Genomic DNA, 15881 nt, shown 5'->3' on the forward strand with positions numbered 1-15881 from the left:
GTCAGGGCAGGGAGGGGAGCCCAGGGGTGTGGCTATAGGGCTTATTTCCTCTGAGGACTCCTGGGGCCCCTGCTTCCCTGGGCTGCTCCTGCCTTCCCAAACCGAAAGGACAGGAGTCAGCTGCTGCACCTCCCGAAGCCTGTTTCATCTTCTGTGAAGAGGTGATTCGGGACTTAGAGGCCTCTTAGCCCTTCCTGCAGGCAGCCCTCCATGCCCAGGAGTAGCTTCTGCCCTAAAAAATCTAACGGTGGGTTCTGCCCCTCCTCACTTGGTGGCCATTACACTTCCTCCAGGCCTGAGAGACAACTGTGCCCCAGCCTCTGAGGTCAGGTTTACCCTCCCACTTGCCTCTTCCTTTCGGGAGAGATCCCAGCCTTGGGCTCTGCAGAGAGTGAAGCTGGCAAGGTCCTTCTCCCACCCTTCCCCTTGGTCAAGATGGTCATTGTTATTTTGGAGGGGGCGTGGGATGGGTGTATTCCTCTCGCAGAGAGACCCCCAGCTCTACCTCTAGGAAGGTGGAGTGGCCCTTTCCCTGAGGGTTAGGGGAGGGCTGAGAGATATGTAGGTGATAGCATGGGCTGAGAGTGGAGAGAACTTGCCCCTGGAGTCTCCAGACTGGCAGCCTGGGCCTGTCTTTTCCTTTTACCTGATTCCTTTCTTTCTTTGACTCCAGAGGGGATGTAGGCTCAATTCAGATGGAGCTGTCCCTTTAAATCTTTCTTGCATCCCAGGGTTAACGTCCTGGTGTGTAAGCCCTCCTGTTGCCATGGCAACCAGGGGTGCAATGCAAGCTGGTGCCACTCCTCCGGGAATGGAGAGCTGGTGGCAGGAGCAGCACCTGGTGGCCTCATGGGTACAGGGTTTGAGAGTAATGGAGGCGCTGGGCTGGGGTAAATGCCAACTCTCTCCCTTCTACCGCCCTTGTCCCTGCTGCAAGAATGCTCCCTCACTTCTCCCTTCCACAATTCCAAGATGCCCGACTTGCCCACCAGGTAGTCACCTCTTATCCAAGGGGAGGAATTAATGGGAGATGGGGGACCCGGAGAAGCTACAGCTGAGATGTGGGGTCAGAAGGGCTTAAGGTACCCTTCCCAGGCACAGTGGTGCCACCTCTCATTCCCCTCCTTTTTCTCCCTGCCACCCCTCACCCCCAATGGCTGAGTTAGGCGGGGGCCTGAGTCGCTCTGGGGGGGGTGGGGGTGGGAGAGGCGCTTCCTTTGATTCGAAGGGGTTATTGTAAAGGAAACTGGGCCTGGAGAGGGGACACAGAGTAGAGGTCGGAGGGCACGGGGAGGAGGCGGCGTGGGTGTGTATTAGAGGACAGACCTTCAGAAGCGAGGGCGGGAACAAGGTGGGGCCAAGTCCCCACCCGCCTTGAGTGTCCTGCAGCCGGGCAGTGAGGGGAAGGTCTCTGAGCGCCGCCCCAGATCTGAAGGGGCAGCACCCCCGGCCCCTCTCTCAGCCCCCTCCTCCCCCCTCCCACGGGCTGGTACTGAACCGAGGGGGCTCCAGCCAGCCGGACTGGGACTCCCTTTCCCACCGCCCCCGCCTTTGACCAATCAGCAAGGCGGTCAGGGCGGCTGGACCTTTCTATTGGCTGATCCTGCAGAAGGCGCTCCCGGAGTCCCGCCTCCTCCAGCGCTGCCAGCCCCTGGCGGGGAAGGCGGCCCGAAGCCCGAGTGCAGGCTGCTCCTGGCGTCCGGGGCCGGGTGGGGGGCCGCTACGGCGGGCAGCCCAGGCAGCGGGGCCTCCTCGGGGGTTACATCCCGGGGATCCTCTGAGGAAGCCGACCTCCTAAGGAAAGGTAGGAAGGAGGGTGCGGAGGCCGCGGGGAAAGCTGGCTCCACAGGGTCTGTAGGCACCTGGAGAGGGTGTCCCAGGTACGGGCTTCCGGGAGGTTGAGGGTCCGGTGGCACAGCCCCTCCGGAGAGCGGGCCTAGGCAGAGGGCGCCAGCTCCCCTGGCTCCGTCCTTCCTCGGGGTTGGCAGGCTGGGCAGTCTGTGTGTGAGGACAGCTAAGGCGGGTGGACCCCGAGGTACCCTGCAGAGTGGGAAGGGTCCATGGCATCTTTCTGAGCCCCCGAGGGGTCTTACAGGTCTCTGACCAATGGCAAGCCCAGGCCTGGGCAGGAGGGGTCTGAAGGACAGACTAGGATGTTGTTTCTGGAAAAGGTGGGGTGAAGAGGGTGGGAGTCCAGGAGCCCCTGAACCATGTCTGCCAGCTCCAGTTTCAGTGCCTCCTCCTCCCCATTCCCATTCCTTCCTGGAGGAGGAGGCATTGGCAAGAGCAGTAAGGGGTGCCAGGGGCGGTCTCCACCCTTCCTCCTCCATGGCTTGGGGGCTGTTATGCAGATGTAGGTGTGGGTGGCAGGGTGGCAGGTTAATGATACCCCCTGCCCATCTCTGGCCCCCAGCTGGGCACACTCTGCTTCTCCTTTCCTCCCCCAGAACCTGCCACAGCTGGCAGCTCCCTCCTCTCCTGGGGTTGATGGCAACACCTGCCTCAGGTCTCAGCGATACCGCTGGGGCCCAGCATCAGGGGCCTCATGTCCTTGGTTATGTCCCTTCCCCGGCTGAGGGCTTGCGGATCCCGGGGACGACTTAGTCTGACTTCTGGCCTTGGGCGCCCACAGCCATTCCAGGCCTGTTTTCCCAGCTCCTGCCAATGTCCTGGGCCTCAGCTTTGGCTTCCTAGGATCTATATTAATTTCTGGATGATTATAGATCATTATCAAAGCTGAGGGGCTTATAGACACCATCTAATCCAACCCACCCGTTATATAGGAGGGAAAGATGGAGACCAGTGAGAAACAGTGAGTTATGCAAAATCACACTGAATTCGTGGCACGGCTTGCACTAGCTAACGTGTGGGCCCTGGCTTCCTGCATGGCTGCCTGTTGTCAGGAACATGACCCAGCACTGTCTCTCTCTCTCATTCCTGAGCCCTTCAGGGGCAGGTGGCTGAGTCCGGGGGCTCCAGCCCATTCAGAGTTGGAGTGAGGAGCCTGTGATTCCCTGGTGCAGGGCAGAACCTGGAACCTGACGCCTGCTGCCCTCTCCCCTCTCCTCCCACATCAGAGTCTACTTCCTCCTGCCTGGGGCCTCCCACCTGCCCAGGCTGGCATTACCTAGGGCCTGCAGAACAGGCCACGGCCACTCCCCGCGAGGGCCCTACCCCAGGCATTCCCGTGCCTGGCAGAGAGGGAGGTGCTGCTGGGGCGGGGCTGCCTTCTGTGGGGTGTGAGGTGGGGTGGTTGTGGTGTGTTTTGGTCTCTGGTGCCTAGCTGGCACCTGTGTGTCTCACCGCCTACCCCTTCCCCGCAGCCATGCAGCAAGTCCTGGACAACTTGGGATCCCTCCCCAATGCCACGGGGGCTGCAGAACTGGACCTGATCTTCCTGCGAGGCATTATGGAGAGTCCCATAGTAAGATCCCTGGCCAAGGTATAGTGCTCCAGGAGGCAGGTAGCAGGGCACTGTGTCTGGGGAGGCACAGCGGGGGATGGGGTGTTGGACATACAGGGCCCTGGGAATGGGGCATGTGGCACAAGAGACCCCTGGAGGGGGGTATACATGACCATCCATGCCCAAATGGTAGCTGGGGGACTGTAGGTCGGGGAGCGGTGCCAGGCCTGGCTGCTGAGTGCGGGGCACGCCCATGTGGAAGCTTGTGTGGTGTCTGCCGGCTTGTGGACTGTGATGGGAGGGGGAGAGCATGCCTGTGTGGGATCTCCAGAGTTCATCCTGCCTGTCCCTCTGTCATTGGGCATTTTGTGCAGACATTTTTACAAGGTCGCCTGCCATGCATCAGGCGGGTAAAAGACTCACTAAACGGGGGAGTTATTAAACAGTTGGTAACAGCAGTGATGGGGCAGATGCAGTTGGCATTTGGGAGCATAAAGGACAGTTGCCTAACTCAGGGGAGGCCTCCTGGAGGAAGGGCCACTTGAGCTGAGTCTTGATGAATGAGGAGGGAGGGGAGGGCATCCTGGGCCATGGGAAGAGCTGAAGCTGAAGCAAAGGTGAGAAGAGTCGGGAGTGAGTGTGCAGGGGACTGGCGTGAGGCTGGAGTTTCAGGTGTGAGATAGGGTGGGAGCTTCGGAGATGCTGGCAGGTGGTGGAGGGCACTGGGGGCTGGGCCCGGGTGCTTGGACATTGTCCTGTGATGTCCTGTGAGTCACATGGATGGAGTCTTCCATGGGCTTTAAGCAGGAGGGTGATGATGGAATATGGCCATTTTAGGAGCATCCCTCTGGCAGCCACATGGAGCTGGAGAGACTGAGGCGGGGGGTGGCTCTGAACCACACCTCTGGTAACAACAGGGCTTGAGGGACAGGAGGGTGAAGAAATATTTAGGAAGAAAATTGGCAGTACTTGGTGTTGGGGATGGAAGGTGAGGGGGGGAGGGTAGCAGGGCACCCTGGATTCTGCAGAGGAAAAGTGTGGGGCTGGTGCTGCCTTCAGCTGAGAGAAGCAGCGGGGATGAGGGGAGGGGCAGGTGAAGAAGGAGCCCCTCTTCCGAGGAGGAGGAGGAGGAGGAGGAGGAGGAGGTGGAGGAGGAGGAGGAGGAGGAGGAGGAGGAGGAGGAGGAGGAGGGAAGGCGAGAAAGGTGCCAATGCTGTGCTGGAGGCAAACTGGGCGTTGCATGGAATCATGTGTAATTGCTCAGATTTTCCAGTGGAGGTGGGGCAGTCATCTGCTGGGAATTCGGGATCGGGAGTTGAGCAGGAAAATAGGAGGAATTGGAAGTAAAGGTTCAACTAATCACTAAAGGGGAGGAGAGCGGGAACTCAGCAAAGCCAGGGAGCAGGATTGACTTGAGGTTGATGATGTCATAATCCTGAATTGCATAGCTTGCCTATATATGTATTTAGATGTAAATGCCCCTTTATATGTGTTTTTATTTTATTTTTTAACGTTTTTGTGTGCTTTTTTTCTTAATCCTCACTCAAGGATATTTTTTTCTATTGCTTTTTAAAGAGAGTGGAAGGCAGGGAGAGAAGGGTAGGGGAAGAGAGAGAGTGAGAGAGAGAGAGACATCAATGTGAGAGAGACTCATCAAATGGTTGCCTCCTGCATGTGCCCTGACCAGTGTATTTATTCATTGGTTTCCACACTGAAGGGCAGGGACGTTGTGGCCTATTTGCCTCTATTGAGGACAGTGCTGCATGAGGATGTGCATGTCCTCACACCCCTCTGCTTCTGCCTGTGAGAGTTCCTCTAGGGCGGGCCCTTGGCAATGGAATTGCTGATATGCACATTGTGAACCTTCCAAAGCTGATTTCAGATTTGGACTTATTAGACCACATCAGCTCTGGGTCATGTTAGCTATGGCTTTGACAGTGAGACTGCCAGTGACATAAGGAAAGTCACTCGGATTGACAGAAGCTCAGGGTTAGAAGGTCCTCTAGCCAGTCCCCTCCAAAGCATGACCCCCCCCCCCCCCCAGTCGCCTTCTTCTCTGGGGCTTTGTCTAACCTATTTGATGGGCTCTCCAATGATGGGCTTGCTGGCTGGCTGGCCCTGTCATCCACTTAATCAGTCAGTCACTCCATCATCCATCATCTACTCAACAAATACTATTGTGTGCTCACCATGTACCAGGGCTATGGCAATGAACTGTCAGCTTGTTCTTCTCCGGATGGAGCCCGAGTCTGTCATCTCCTCCTGGGACCTCACAGTGCAGCCTGACAGAGAGGTTGCCAACGGACTGTGTCAGGCTGTAAATAAACGCCCTTCTCCTGCAGGAGCTCAGGAAAATCCTTCCCATTTCTTCCGGTGTGACCCTTTGCGATGTAACTTTCCCACTTCTCGCATCAAAGAGCTGTCTCTACTCTCCAATCTGGGCTTGACCATGTGACTTGCTTTGGATAACGGGACCTACTTCTGACTCCTTGTTACCGATTTTAATGATTATGTATGTAGCAGTACATTTCTAATCTAATAGACAAAGTGCTTTTATCAAAGATCCAGCTGTAAAGGCTTGGTTCTCCCGACAAAGTGGCCCAGAAACCCATAGGAATGGAGTCGAGTGGAATTGCGTGCGGTAGCTATTAACCTTTTTATCTTACCCTTATGGAGCTGGGCTTGCCTCCTCTCTCTGGGGATGCAGACAGTGTGGGAGAGGCCAGGCTGGTTAGATCTGGGACCAGGGAGGGGCAAGGCCTGAGGGACAAACCCAGAGAAGTAAAGGCGCTGGAGGGAAGTCAAATCTGGCAGGAAGGTGATAAATCTAGGGGTCTGGCTGCAGACAGCAGGTGGCTGGCAGGTGGTTGGCATCTGGGAGGGCTGACATGGGTCCAGCAGCAGGTGTTTCAATGGCGGCCAAGGCTAAGGTGAAGAGTCCAATGTAGGCGACGCTCAGAAGTCCAGGCAAACGGTTACCAGTAGGGGCATCTGCCAGCTGGGAGGCCGCCACATGAGGTGCAGGAAAAAGAACACAGAGTTTGGAGTCGGAAGATTCACTGGTCGGCTGTGGCTTTAGGACACCTGACAGCCTCTCTGAGCTTCAGTTACTTGTTCTGAGAAGTGAGGATAATGATGCTGATCTGTCAGAGGCATGATGGGGTTAGATAGGGAGAGGTCATGGATGTGGAGATGCCTTTTTAAAAATATATATATTTTATTGATTTTTTACAGAGAGGAAGGGAGAGAGATAGGAGTTAGAAACATCGATGAGAGAGAAATATCGATCAGCTGCCTCCTGCACACTCCCCACTGGGTATGTGCCCGCAGCCAAGGTACATGTCCTTGACTGGAATCGAACCTGGGACCCTTAAGTCCCCAGGCCGACGTTCTATCCACTGAGCCAAACTGGTTAGGGCATGGAGGTGCTTTTTAAATCATAAAGAGTGTTACAATGTAGTCTTAGCCAGAGTTCACAGGAAGGACCCTACTCCTGTGGTCAGGCCAGGGTGAGAGAGATGGCAAAGCAAGACACAGCCCCAGAAGAATGAGGGTCCACAGGGGTCACTGACCAGCAGACATGACAAGCAGAGGCTACAGTGGTGAGGAGCCTAGTGTATCAGTTAACCTCTGCTGTGTAACAAACAATCCCAATGCATAGTGCCCTAAAACGATCGTGATTTATTTCTCATGGTTTTGTGGGTCAGTGGGGTGGCTTTTCTGGTATGGGCTTGCTGAATTGGGGCTGGGTGCTCTGGGATGGCCTCACATGCCTGCTGAGTCAGCTGGAAGGCTGTGGCATCTGGGATGGCAAGGTCTCTCATCCTCTGGGAGGTGGCGCCGGGTTCTTCATATGGTAGTCTCAGCCGCAAACGGGGACAAGCTCCAAATCCCAAGCACTTTCCAAGCTTCTGCTTGTATCACACTTGCTAATGTCCCATTGGCCAAAGCCAATCACATGGTCACATCCAGATTGAAGAGCGAGTGATGTTTCTGTCTGGCACACCAGTCTCTGGGACTTTCAGTTTTTGAACTACTTAATTATGACCCTAGGCGTCTTTTGGCAACATCAGAGAGGTTGGAGTGGGACCTCGGACGGAATAACTTTCAAAGAACTGGCAGTGTGGCATTCGCAGTTGGCTTATGGTTCTGGAGCAGGAGCTGGCACATCTGGGTTCAAGCACAGGCTCTATCATTAGTACTTGGTGGTAATGCTTTGGAAAGTCTCTCATCCAGTGTCAGTGGGAGGGCAGAGCAGCCCAAGCCCCATAAAGGGGAGTTGTCAGACCACATGTGTATTTACTGCTTGACCCAGCAGGCTTCTAGGTGTTTACATGGAAGAGCTTCTCCACAGCGTTAGAACAGCTATGCCAGCGTTATTCACTGCAGCTTTTTTTTGTTACTAGAGGCCTGGTGCATGACATTCATGCACACGGATGGGGAGTTCCCTTGGCCTGGCCTGTGCCCTCTCACAGTCCAGGACCCCTTGGAGGATGTCTGACTGCTGGCTTAGGCCTGCTCCCCCTGTGGGAGCGCCACTCAGCCAGAAGCCAGGCTCACTGCTCCTTAGTGCTGCCTCAGAGGCGGGAGAGGCTCCCACCAACACCGCGGTCCTTGCCAGCCGTGAGTTCAACTTCTGGCTGAGCGGTGCTCCCCCTGTGGGAGAGTGTCTGCCCCCGGTGGTCAGTGCGTGTCATAGCAACTGGTCATTCCATTCGGTCGATTTGCATATTAGCCTTTTATTATGTAGCAGTGATTGCCAACCTTTTGGACCTCACAGACCACCAGTGGTCCGTGGACCACCGGTTGGCGACCACTGTTATATAGAATAGTAAAACATTGGAACAACCTAAATACCCGGGGAGACTGATTGAATAAATTATGATACTCCAAACATACAATGAGTCAAGTGCAGTAATTAAATTAGTAATAATAATAATAATAATAATAATAATAATAAAGGAAAATCTCCATATTGTAGCATAGAGTGATTTCCAGGGCATATTAAGTTAAAAACCAAAACACAAACCAAACCTACTAAACAAACAAAAAACCCAAGAGGTCAAAGAGTGTATATAGTGTTCTCCCTTTTATGTAAGGGTCTAAAATCAGGATTTGGGGATGGGGAGATACCTGAGGGAAAATGGGGGGCACTGTTTGGTACCAGGGCTCTTGGGGAAGCATCAGGTCTCACCTGTTCCACCTTCACCCCCAGGCCCATGAGAGGCTGGAGGAGACGAAGCTGGAGGCTGTTCGGGACAACAACCTGGAGCTGGTGCAGGAGATCCTACGGGACCTGGCGCAGCTGGCCGAACAGAGCAGCACAGCCGCTGAGCTGGCCCGCATCCTTCAGGAGCCTCACTTTCAGGTTTCCTCCAGGCTGGGGTGCAACTGGGGCAGGCCATTGGGGGAGGGGCCGGCAGGAAGTTGGAGGTGGAATGGAAAGGGACTGCAGGGCACTGGCCCATGGTCCCTTCTCTTCCCACCACCTCCCCAGTCCCTCCTGGAGACGCACGACTCTGTTGCCTCAAAGACCTATGAGACACCACCCCCCAGTCCCGGCCTGGATCCCACGTTCAGCAACCAGCCGGTGCCTCCTGACGCTGTGCGCATGGTGGGCATCCGCAAGACCGCTGGAGAACATCTGGTGAGGGTGCTGGGCAGGGCCAGATGTGCAGTCCGGATGGGGGGATTGAGAGTAACTAGTAGTTAGGATCAGCTCTGCCCAGGGATCTGCCCATGCAGACCCAGGGGCTCGAAGACTGCGCATATGAGCTGCATACATACACGTGCCAGAACCCTCTTCGTTCTGCCCACTTTCCCGCCTTTAGTGTTCCCGTAAGTGAAGAATTTGGGCAGAGGATGGAAGAGGGGAAGTCTGTGAGGGCTATGTGGGGGGGTGGGATGGGAACAGGGGGTCCTGGAGATCCAAATGGGGGTACTGGAATCTTCCAATCTCCATTAGAGGATTCTGACGTGGAGCAGTGGGGCTCATCTTACCCTCTCTCCATCGCCCAGGGCGTGACATTCCGCGTGGAGGGTGGCGAGTTGGTGATCGCACGCATCCTGCACGGGGGGATGGTGGCTCAGCAAGGCCTGTTGCATGTGGGTGACATCATCAAAGAGGTGAATGGGCAGCCTGTGGGCAGCGATCCCCGTGCGCTGCAGGAGCTCCTGCGCAGCGCCAGCGGCAGCGTCATCCTCAAGATCCTGCCCAGCTACCAGGAGCCCCATCTGCCCCGCCAGGTGAATCCCTCCACCCAGGTCCCCATCCAGCACCAGGCCCGAGGGGTAGCTGAATCTCCCTATCAGGGTCACAGGCCTGGGGTGGTAGCAACTCTTCAACCAGCGTTGAAAAGCAAGCTAGCGGGCAGGATCTGCGGCTGGGGAGGCAAGTGGCCAGGACACCTGCAGGCATCTGCGTGTCGTGCACACACTCGCATTTGCCCTCGTCTTGGGCACCGTGTGCATGTGCAAGGGACATGTGTGCATTCAAGGCCTGTGGTACCCAAGTGTACCAGCGCGTGCCTGGTGTGCGGCTGCATGCGTGCCTGTGTGTCTGTGTGGGTGCGCAGCGTCGGATTGCCAGGTGTCCTGTACAGCGGCCTCTCTATTGGTGGATTGTGGAGGTCTGGCTGCTTTGCCCACTTCTATTGGCTCTCTAGCGTCTGCCAGAGCCCCTTCCTCCAAGGGGAGGAGGTGAGTGAATGGAGGGATCCTGCATTAGGTGATAGAGTCTCTATCCTTTACCAGGTGACCCTGCCTCCTCAGTAGGTGGGGCCAGGGCCCCAGGCCTGAGCACATTTCCCATCCTTCTGATTGAGTCCTTTTGTTCTAGATGCAAAGGGAGGCTGGTACCAGGGAGGCGGGCCAGGCAGGCCTGGGGGCATCATGCCTTTATTAAAGGGGCAGTACCAGGGCCTCTCTCATCTTTGTGAGGGAAGGGAGGAAGAGGGTGGACTGTATGACACCCCCCCTCTCCACGAGGGGTTGGGGATGGTGGGGTGGGAGATGGGAGAGGGCCCATCCCCTCAGCCTCCCCTGTTTCTTCCCTTGACCCTTCCCTGATCCCTGGTCCAGGTATTTGTGAAATGCCACTTTGACTATGACCCGGCCCGAGACAGCCTCATCCCCTGCAAGGAAGCAGGCCTGCGCTTCAACGCCGGGGACTTACTCCAGATTGTAAACCAGGATGATGCTAACTGGTGGCAGGTGAGCCTTGGGTGCCCCTGTTGTCTCTCTGGGTATGGTGTGGGGTCGGTCAGGGCTCAGGAGGTGTCCCCTCACTCAGAGCTTTGCCCATGTCTATTCTAGGCATGCCACGTGGAGGGAGGCAGTGCTGGGCTCATCCCCAGCCAGCTGCTGGAGGAGAAGCGCAAAGCCTTCGTTAAACGGGATCTGGAGCTGACGCCCAACTCAGGTATCGCCCCTGGTCCTCCTCTGGGATCTGACTGCACCCCAGCCTGGCCTCACTCACCCATCTCTCTATGGCCAGGGACCCTGTGCGGCAGCCTCTCGGGGAAAAAAAAGAAACGAATGATGTATTTGACCACCAAGAATGCAGGTGGGTGTTGTAGGCGCCTTCCCTCTGTCCTCCTTTGACATGGCACATCCCCTCTCTGCCCCCACCACTGACTTGTGCATATGCTCCCCTGGTTCTGATGCTGCCAGGCTTGTCCCTCGACCCTACCCAGCTTCTTCCTGCTGCCCCTGGCCCCTGAGAACCCTGCCCCACCCCTTTTCACCTGATGAACAGCCTGCTGAGCAGCGCCATCTCCCTGTGTCCAGAATTTGACCGCCATGAGCTGCTCATCTATGAGGAGGTGGCCCGCATGCCTCCTTTCCGCCGGAAAACCCTGGTGCTGATCGGGGCTCAGGGTGTGGGTCGGCGCAGCCTGAAGAACAAGCTCATCATGTGGGATCCAGACCGCTATGGCACCACGGTGCCCTGTGAGTGGGAGCTGGGCCTGCTGGGTGGGGGTCAGGAAGTGGGAATGCCCTGGAGGCCAGCACTGGGTCCACTGAATGGGCATATGCATGGGCACCACGTTAAGTAGCACTTTGGGTGTGAGGTGTGGGGCGAGCGCCCTCTATGGGCTGGTGGGGGAACTGCAGGCTGGGATTTTTGGGGAGCTGTCCCTTGAGCCTGTGGCCAGACGGGCTGACCTGTCCTTGCCTTTCCTTTTCTCACGTTTCACTTGCTAAAAGCCCAGCTGGGCACTGATGTGAGGCAGGGATCTGGCTGTGTGTGGCCTTACGAAAGACAGGGCTTCTTGGTGACAGAACCCGTTGGGGTGAAAGCTCCTGCTTCGTGGGGGCAAGAACCAGGTCAGCTTGGCCTTGCTTTATGGCTCCACATTGCCCTCTCTGGGCCGCAGCTCCCCCTCTGTGAGCACTGGGCCGGTTTCTCTCCATATGGATGTCTAAAGCCTGTGTGTGCCAATGGAGAGGGTGAGGGCACGGAGTGTGGGAAGGCAGCAGAACTGAGCATGTGAGGGCAGCATGCCCCCCCAGGGCTGTGGGATGCAAGTAGAACATGTGCATGTGTGTCTGCAGCAGTGCCCATTCGGCCCCTCCTTCCTTGTAGACACATCCAGGCGGCCCAAAGACTCAGAGCGGGAAGGCCAGGGTTACAGCTTTGTGTCCCGAGCGGAGATGGAGGCTGACATCCGTGCTGGGCGCTACCTGGAACATGGCGAATACGAGGGCAACCTGTATGGCACACGTATCGACTCCATCCGGGGTGTGGTCGCTGCCGGCAAGGTGTGCGTGCTGGATGTCAACCCCCAGGTACTGCTGGCCTGCTTTTCCCAGTCTGCCCAGTATCCCCACTGGGTCCTCTGATTCCCCCAGTGCTCCTCCCTATATTTCCAGGCACTTATCTCCCAAGCGCCCTCTCAGCTACTGCTAGGGACCAAGCCCCCTTAGACCCTCTCTCTCAGCCTCCAAGATCCCCAGCTCCTCTAGTCTCCTCCAGTTACCCCATTCCCAGCTACTTGCCAGCTGTTCACCTAGCATCCACCTCCAGGACGGATGTCCCATTCATTCCCATCTTCACCCCCATCACCCCACATGTACCTTTCTCTCCTGCAGGCGGTGAAGGTGCTGAGAACAGCGGAGTTTGTCCCTTACGTGGTGTTCATCGAGGCCCCTGATTATGACACCCTTCGGGCCATGAACCGGGCTGCACTGGAAAGTGGGGTGTCTACTAAGCAGCTCACGGTGAGGGGCTCTGAGGTGCGGTGGGAGGGGGCAGATCAGCGTTGATGAGGAGAAGGGGTGTTGAGGGAGGGGAGAGGCACCCACCCCAGGTATCAGTGAAGGAGGACTCGAAGTTCCCACCTATAGGTGTGGAAACAGAAGCCTGAGCAAGGAGGTGAAGTGCCTAGATTCCCGTAGCGTCAGGGACACAGCCAGCCAGGGGGCAGGAGCTTCTGCCAGGCTCACTGCTCGATCCACTCTGTGGGGACAGTGCTGACCACTGGGAGCCCAGAGGGCCAGTGGGGTATCTGTGGGCAGAGGCAGGGGGACTCTGGGCTATTTACAACTTGGGAAAGGCTGAAGGGAGGGAGGAAAACAGAGGCTGGAGGGATGCCTAGAGGGATGAGTTAGCCTTAGGGAGGTGGCAGTGCTGGGAGGAGAGGGTTCAAATCAGGTATTGCAGGACTCCAGGGCACCCCCCTCTTGGAGCAGCCTGTTCCTAGAGGTATAGGGTTTGCAGAGCTCCGTGCACAGGTGTCCCTCTGCTGGCCATACCTGGTACTGCCGCTCTCAGGGCCCTCGTGGCAGCATTGCCAAGGCCTTGGAGAGGCTGCTGGGGCGGGGCTGCCCTCTGCTGCATGCCACCCTGGCCACAAACACCGAGGACTGGTGCTGCTGGGACATGCTGGGCCAGCCCAGCGCTCCCATCTCCGCTTATTTAAGTCAGCGTTCAAGTCCCTTCTCACCCCTGCCTGACCAGCTTGGACTGGGTCTGGGGTAGGGGTTGCCCCTGGCGGGCACTGATGGGTTGCACCAGTACCAGGTCTGACACGTGCCTCTCGGGCTGCCTGATCAGACTGGAGGGAGCACTGTCTTTGGAGTCAGGCAGGCTCTGTGTAGCCCTGGCTGACGGTGTGAACTCATTGTACTTCAGTTCTCTCTGTTGTAAATGGGGAATAATGAGTCCTGCTTTGCAGAGCCGTAGTGAAAATTTGGTGAGTTGTTAAGATGTTAGTGCCAAATTTGGCTCTTACTAAGGGCTATTTCCTTCCTTCCTTTTACCTGTGTGTCTGTCCATGGTTGCAGGAGAGCGCCTTGGGACATGTAGGGAGGGGCTCCAAGCCAGGCAGTCTGTGCCCACCATGGTTGGCCTTGGGGGAGGGGACTAGGCGGGGCAGGCTGTAGATCCCTCTGATGATGGGGGTGAGTGGGGGACACTGACCGGCGGGAGGTCCCCTTGTGTTGGCAGGAGGCGGACCTGAGACGGACGGTGGAGGAGAGCAGCCGCATCCAGAGGGGCTACGGGCACTACTTTGACCTCAGCCTGGTCAACTGCAACCTGGAGAGGACCTTCCGCGAGCTCCAGGCCGCCATGGAGAAGCTGCGGACGGAGCCCCAGTGGGTGCCTGTCAGCTGGGTGTACTGAGCCTGCTTGACTGGACCTTGTCCCCTCTGGGTTGTGACCCAGAGACCTGAATCCATCCCTTTCCCAACCATGACCCTCAACCACAGTCCTGAGCTCCAGTCCCTGGGGCTCTGGCTCCCTGGGAAGCAGCTCCTCGCAGGTCCCGAGACTGGCTTCGGTGCAGAGGCACGCACTGCCAGGGAGGTGGGTGTTCGTGGGGTACCTCTGTGCCCAGGTGCTGCCCCCTCCTGATGCCCATTAGCCACCAGATGTTCCTCTTGAGGGCCACGCTGTGCCCAGGAGTGTGTCAGAGTCACCGCCCAAAGGCTCAGACCAGAGAAGAGAAGATGCTTTGAACCATGTGGTCAGTAGGTACACTGCCCCTGCCACCCCTCTCCAGTCACCTTCTCTCCTCTGGACTGGCCACCCCACCCTGTTCCCGAGCTCCTCCCACCTCTCACCCCTCTGTCCTAGGAGCAGGCCTTAGGCTTTTTCTATGTGGCCAGGGGAGTGCAAGGCCCCCTGGCAGCCAGGCAGGCCTGGCAGTGGGGCCAACCTGGTGCCATCCGGAAGGCTGCAGGAGCCAAAGCATGAGCCAGTTGTCACAGCCGGGAGCAGTGCAGCTCTCTGCTCCCGGGAACGAGGCAGAGTCCCGTGAATGGACCCTGCCCGGTATCTCCCTCACCCACAGCTTTTCACTGCCGAAGTCTCTCCACGGACTTCTCCAATGTGCCCGCAGGTCAGCTCTGCACCCTGCAGGGCCAGGCCGGCAGGGGGCAGCAGGCACAGCCCAGGCGAGGGGGGGGTTAGAGGCTGAGCCCTGTCCCCAGGAGCCTGCTACTACTGACCGAAGAGCTCCAAGCTCTCCATGGCCCATGGGGAGGACACGCCTGGGCTCCCTGTTCACAACCATTGTCCATGTGGTCTTTGCTCTGGCCAGGTCCACGTGGTCCACTAGTGTCAGGACTGATGGGGGGTGGGGGGGCTCAGGAAGGATGCGGAGGGAAGCTGTGAGCACTGTGCTCTGATAGGCTCCTCATTGCCCAGCGCCAGGGGGTGCCATCCATACTGTTTCTGTGCAGGTTACGTCCACATGCGACCCCCCTGGTCTGGGTTCTGCCACTGGCATGTGTGTGTCGGGCTTGGTTTTTGGAGAAGAGACACTTTGGAGGTCACTCTTTGGGTCCCCTTTTCAGGGTTTCCCAGCAGCTCCCCTGTCTTATGAGGCACTTATCCCAGATTCTAGAGCCTTGACCCGCCCAGATGTCTTCCTCCAGCTTTTATTGTCCCCTGACCCTAAATGCCACTCTCCTGTCCTTGGTGAGGGCAATTGTGTAAAATAGGAGACTCCCTTTTTTTTTTTTTTTTTTTTTTTTAGAGAAAGTGAGAGAGAGAGAGAGAGAGAGAGAGAGACATTGATTGGTTGTCTTCCCATGTGCCCCAACTGGTGAGTGAACCTGGAACCTGGGTGTGTGCCCTGACCGGGAATCGAACCCACAACCTTTTGGTGTACGGGTCGATGCTGCAGCCACCTGAGTCATACTAGCCAGGGTGAGAATCCCTTTTGAGAAAAGAATGCTGTCCTCAACTTCCCCAGGCATCTCATCCCTCATCCTTCTCTGTGATCCTTCCTGGGGTGAGCCTGTCCTTGCTAGGGGATCCCCTAGCCCAGTGATGGCGAACCTATGACACCCATGTCAGAGGTGACACGTGAACTCATTTTTTTGGTTGATTTTTCTTTGTTAAATGGCATTTAAATATATAAAATAAATATCAAAAATATAAGCCTTTGTTTTACTATGGTTGCAAATATCAAAAAATTTCTGTATGTGACATGGCACCAGAGTTAAGTTAGGGTTTTTCAAAATGCTG

The 15881-nt window shown here is 56.7% G+C and overlaps 1 protein-coding gene across 11 annotated transcripts in view; it reads left to right on the forward strand.

The window, feature by feature from the left end:
* The window catches only part of MPP2 (membrane palmitoylated protein 2), a 20531-nt gene extending 4736 nt beyond the window's left edge, over window positions 1–15795 (forward strand). For 3 of the 11 annotated variants that reach the window (XM_036340933.1, XM_036340934.1, XM_036340935.1), the window contains 10 exons: window positions 3324–3442; window positions 8619–9050; window positions 9422–9649; window positions 10484–10615; window positions 10718–10823; window positions 10899–10967; window positions 11192–11353; window positions 11991–12193; window positions 12497–12625; window positions 13854–14030. In XM_036340933.1, coding sequence (XP_036196826.1) covers window positions 3324–3442; window positions 8619–9050; window positions 9422–9649; window positions 10484–10615; window positions 10718–10823; window positions 10899–10967; window positions 11192–11353; window positions 11991–12193; window positions 12497–12625; window positions 13854–14030 — 1757 coding nt within the window. Of the gene's footprint in view, window positions 1–1647; window positions 1805–2783; window positions 2813–3323; window positions 3443–8618; window positions 9051–9421; window positions 9650–10483; window positions 10616–10717; window positions 10968–11191; window positions 11354–11990; window positions 12194–12496; window positions 12626–13853 lie in introns of those variants that run through there. The other 8 variants (XM_036340944.1, XM_036340941.1, XM_036340939.1 and 5 more) reach the window with 8 other exon arrangements.
* Window positions 15796–15881: the final 86 nt, after the last annotated feature.

This window comes from Myotis myotis, unplaced genomic scaffold (genome assembly GCF_014108235.1).
Source record: "Myotis myotis isolate mMyoMyo1 unplaced genomic scaffold, mMyoMyo1.p scaffold_m19_p_17, whole genome shotgun sequence".
NCBI classification, from domain to species: domain Eukaryota; kingdom Metazoa; phylum Chordata; class Mammalia; order Chiroptera; family Vespertilionidae; genus Myotis; species Myotis myotis.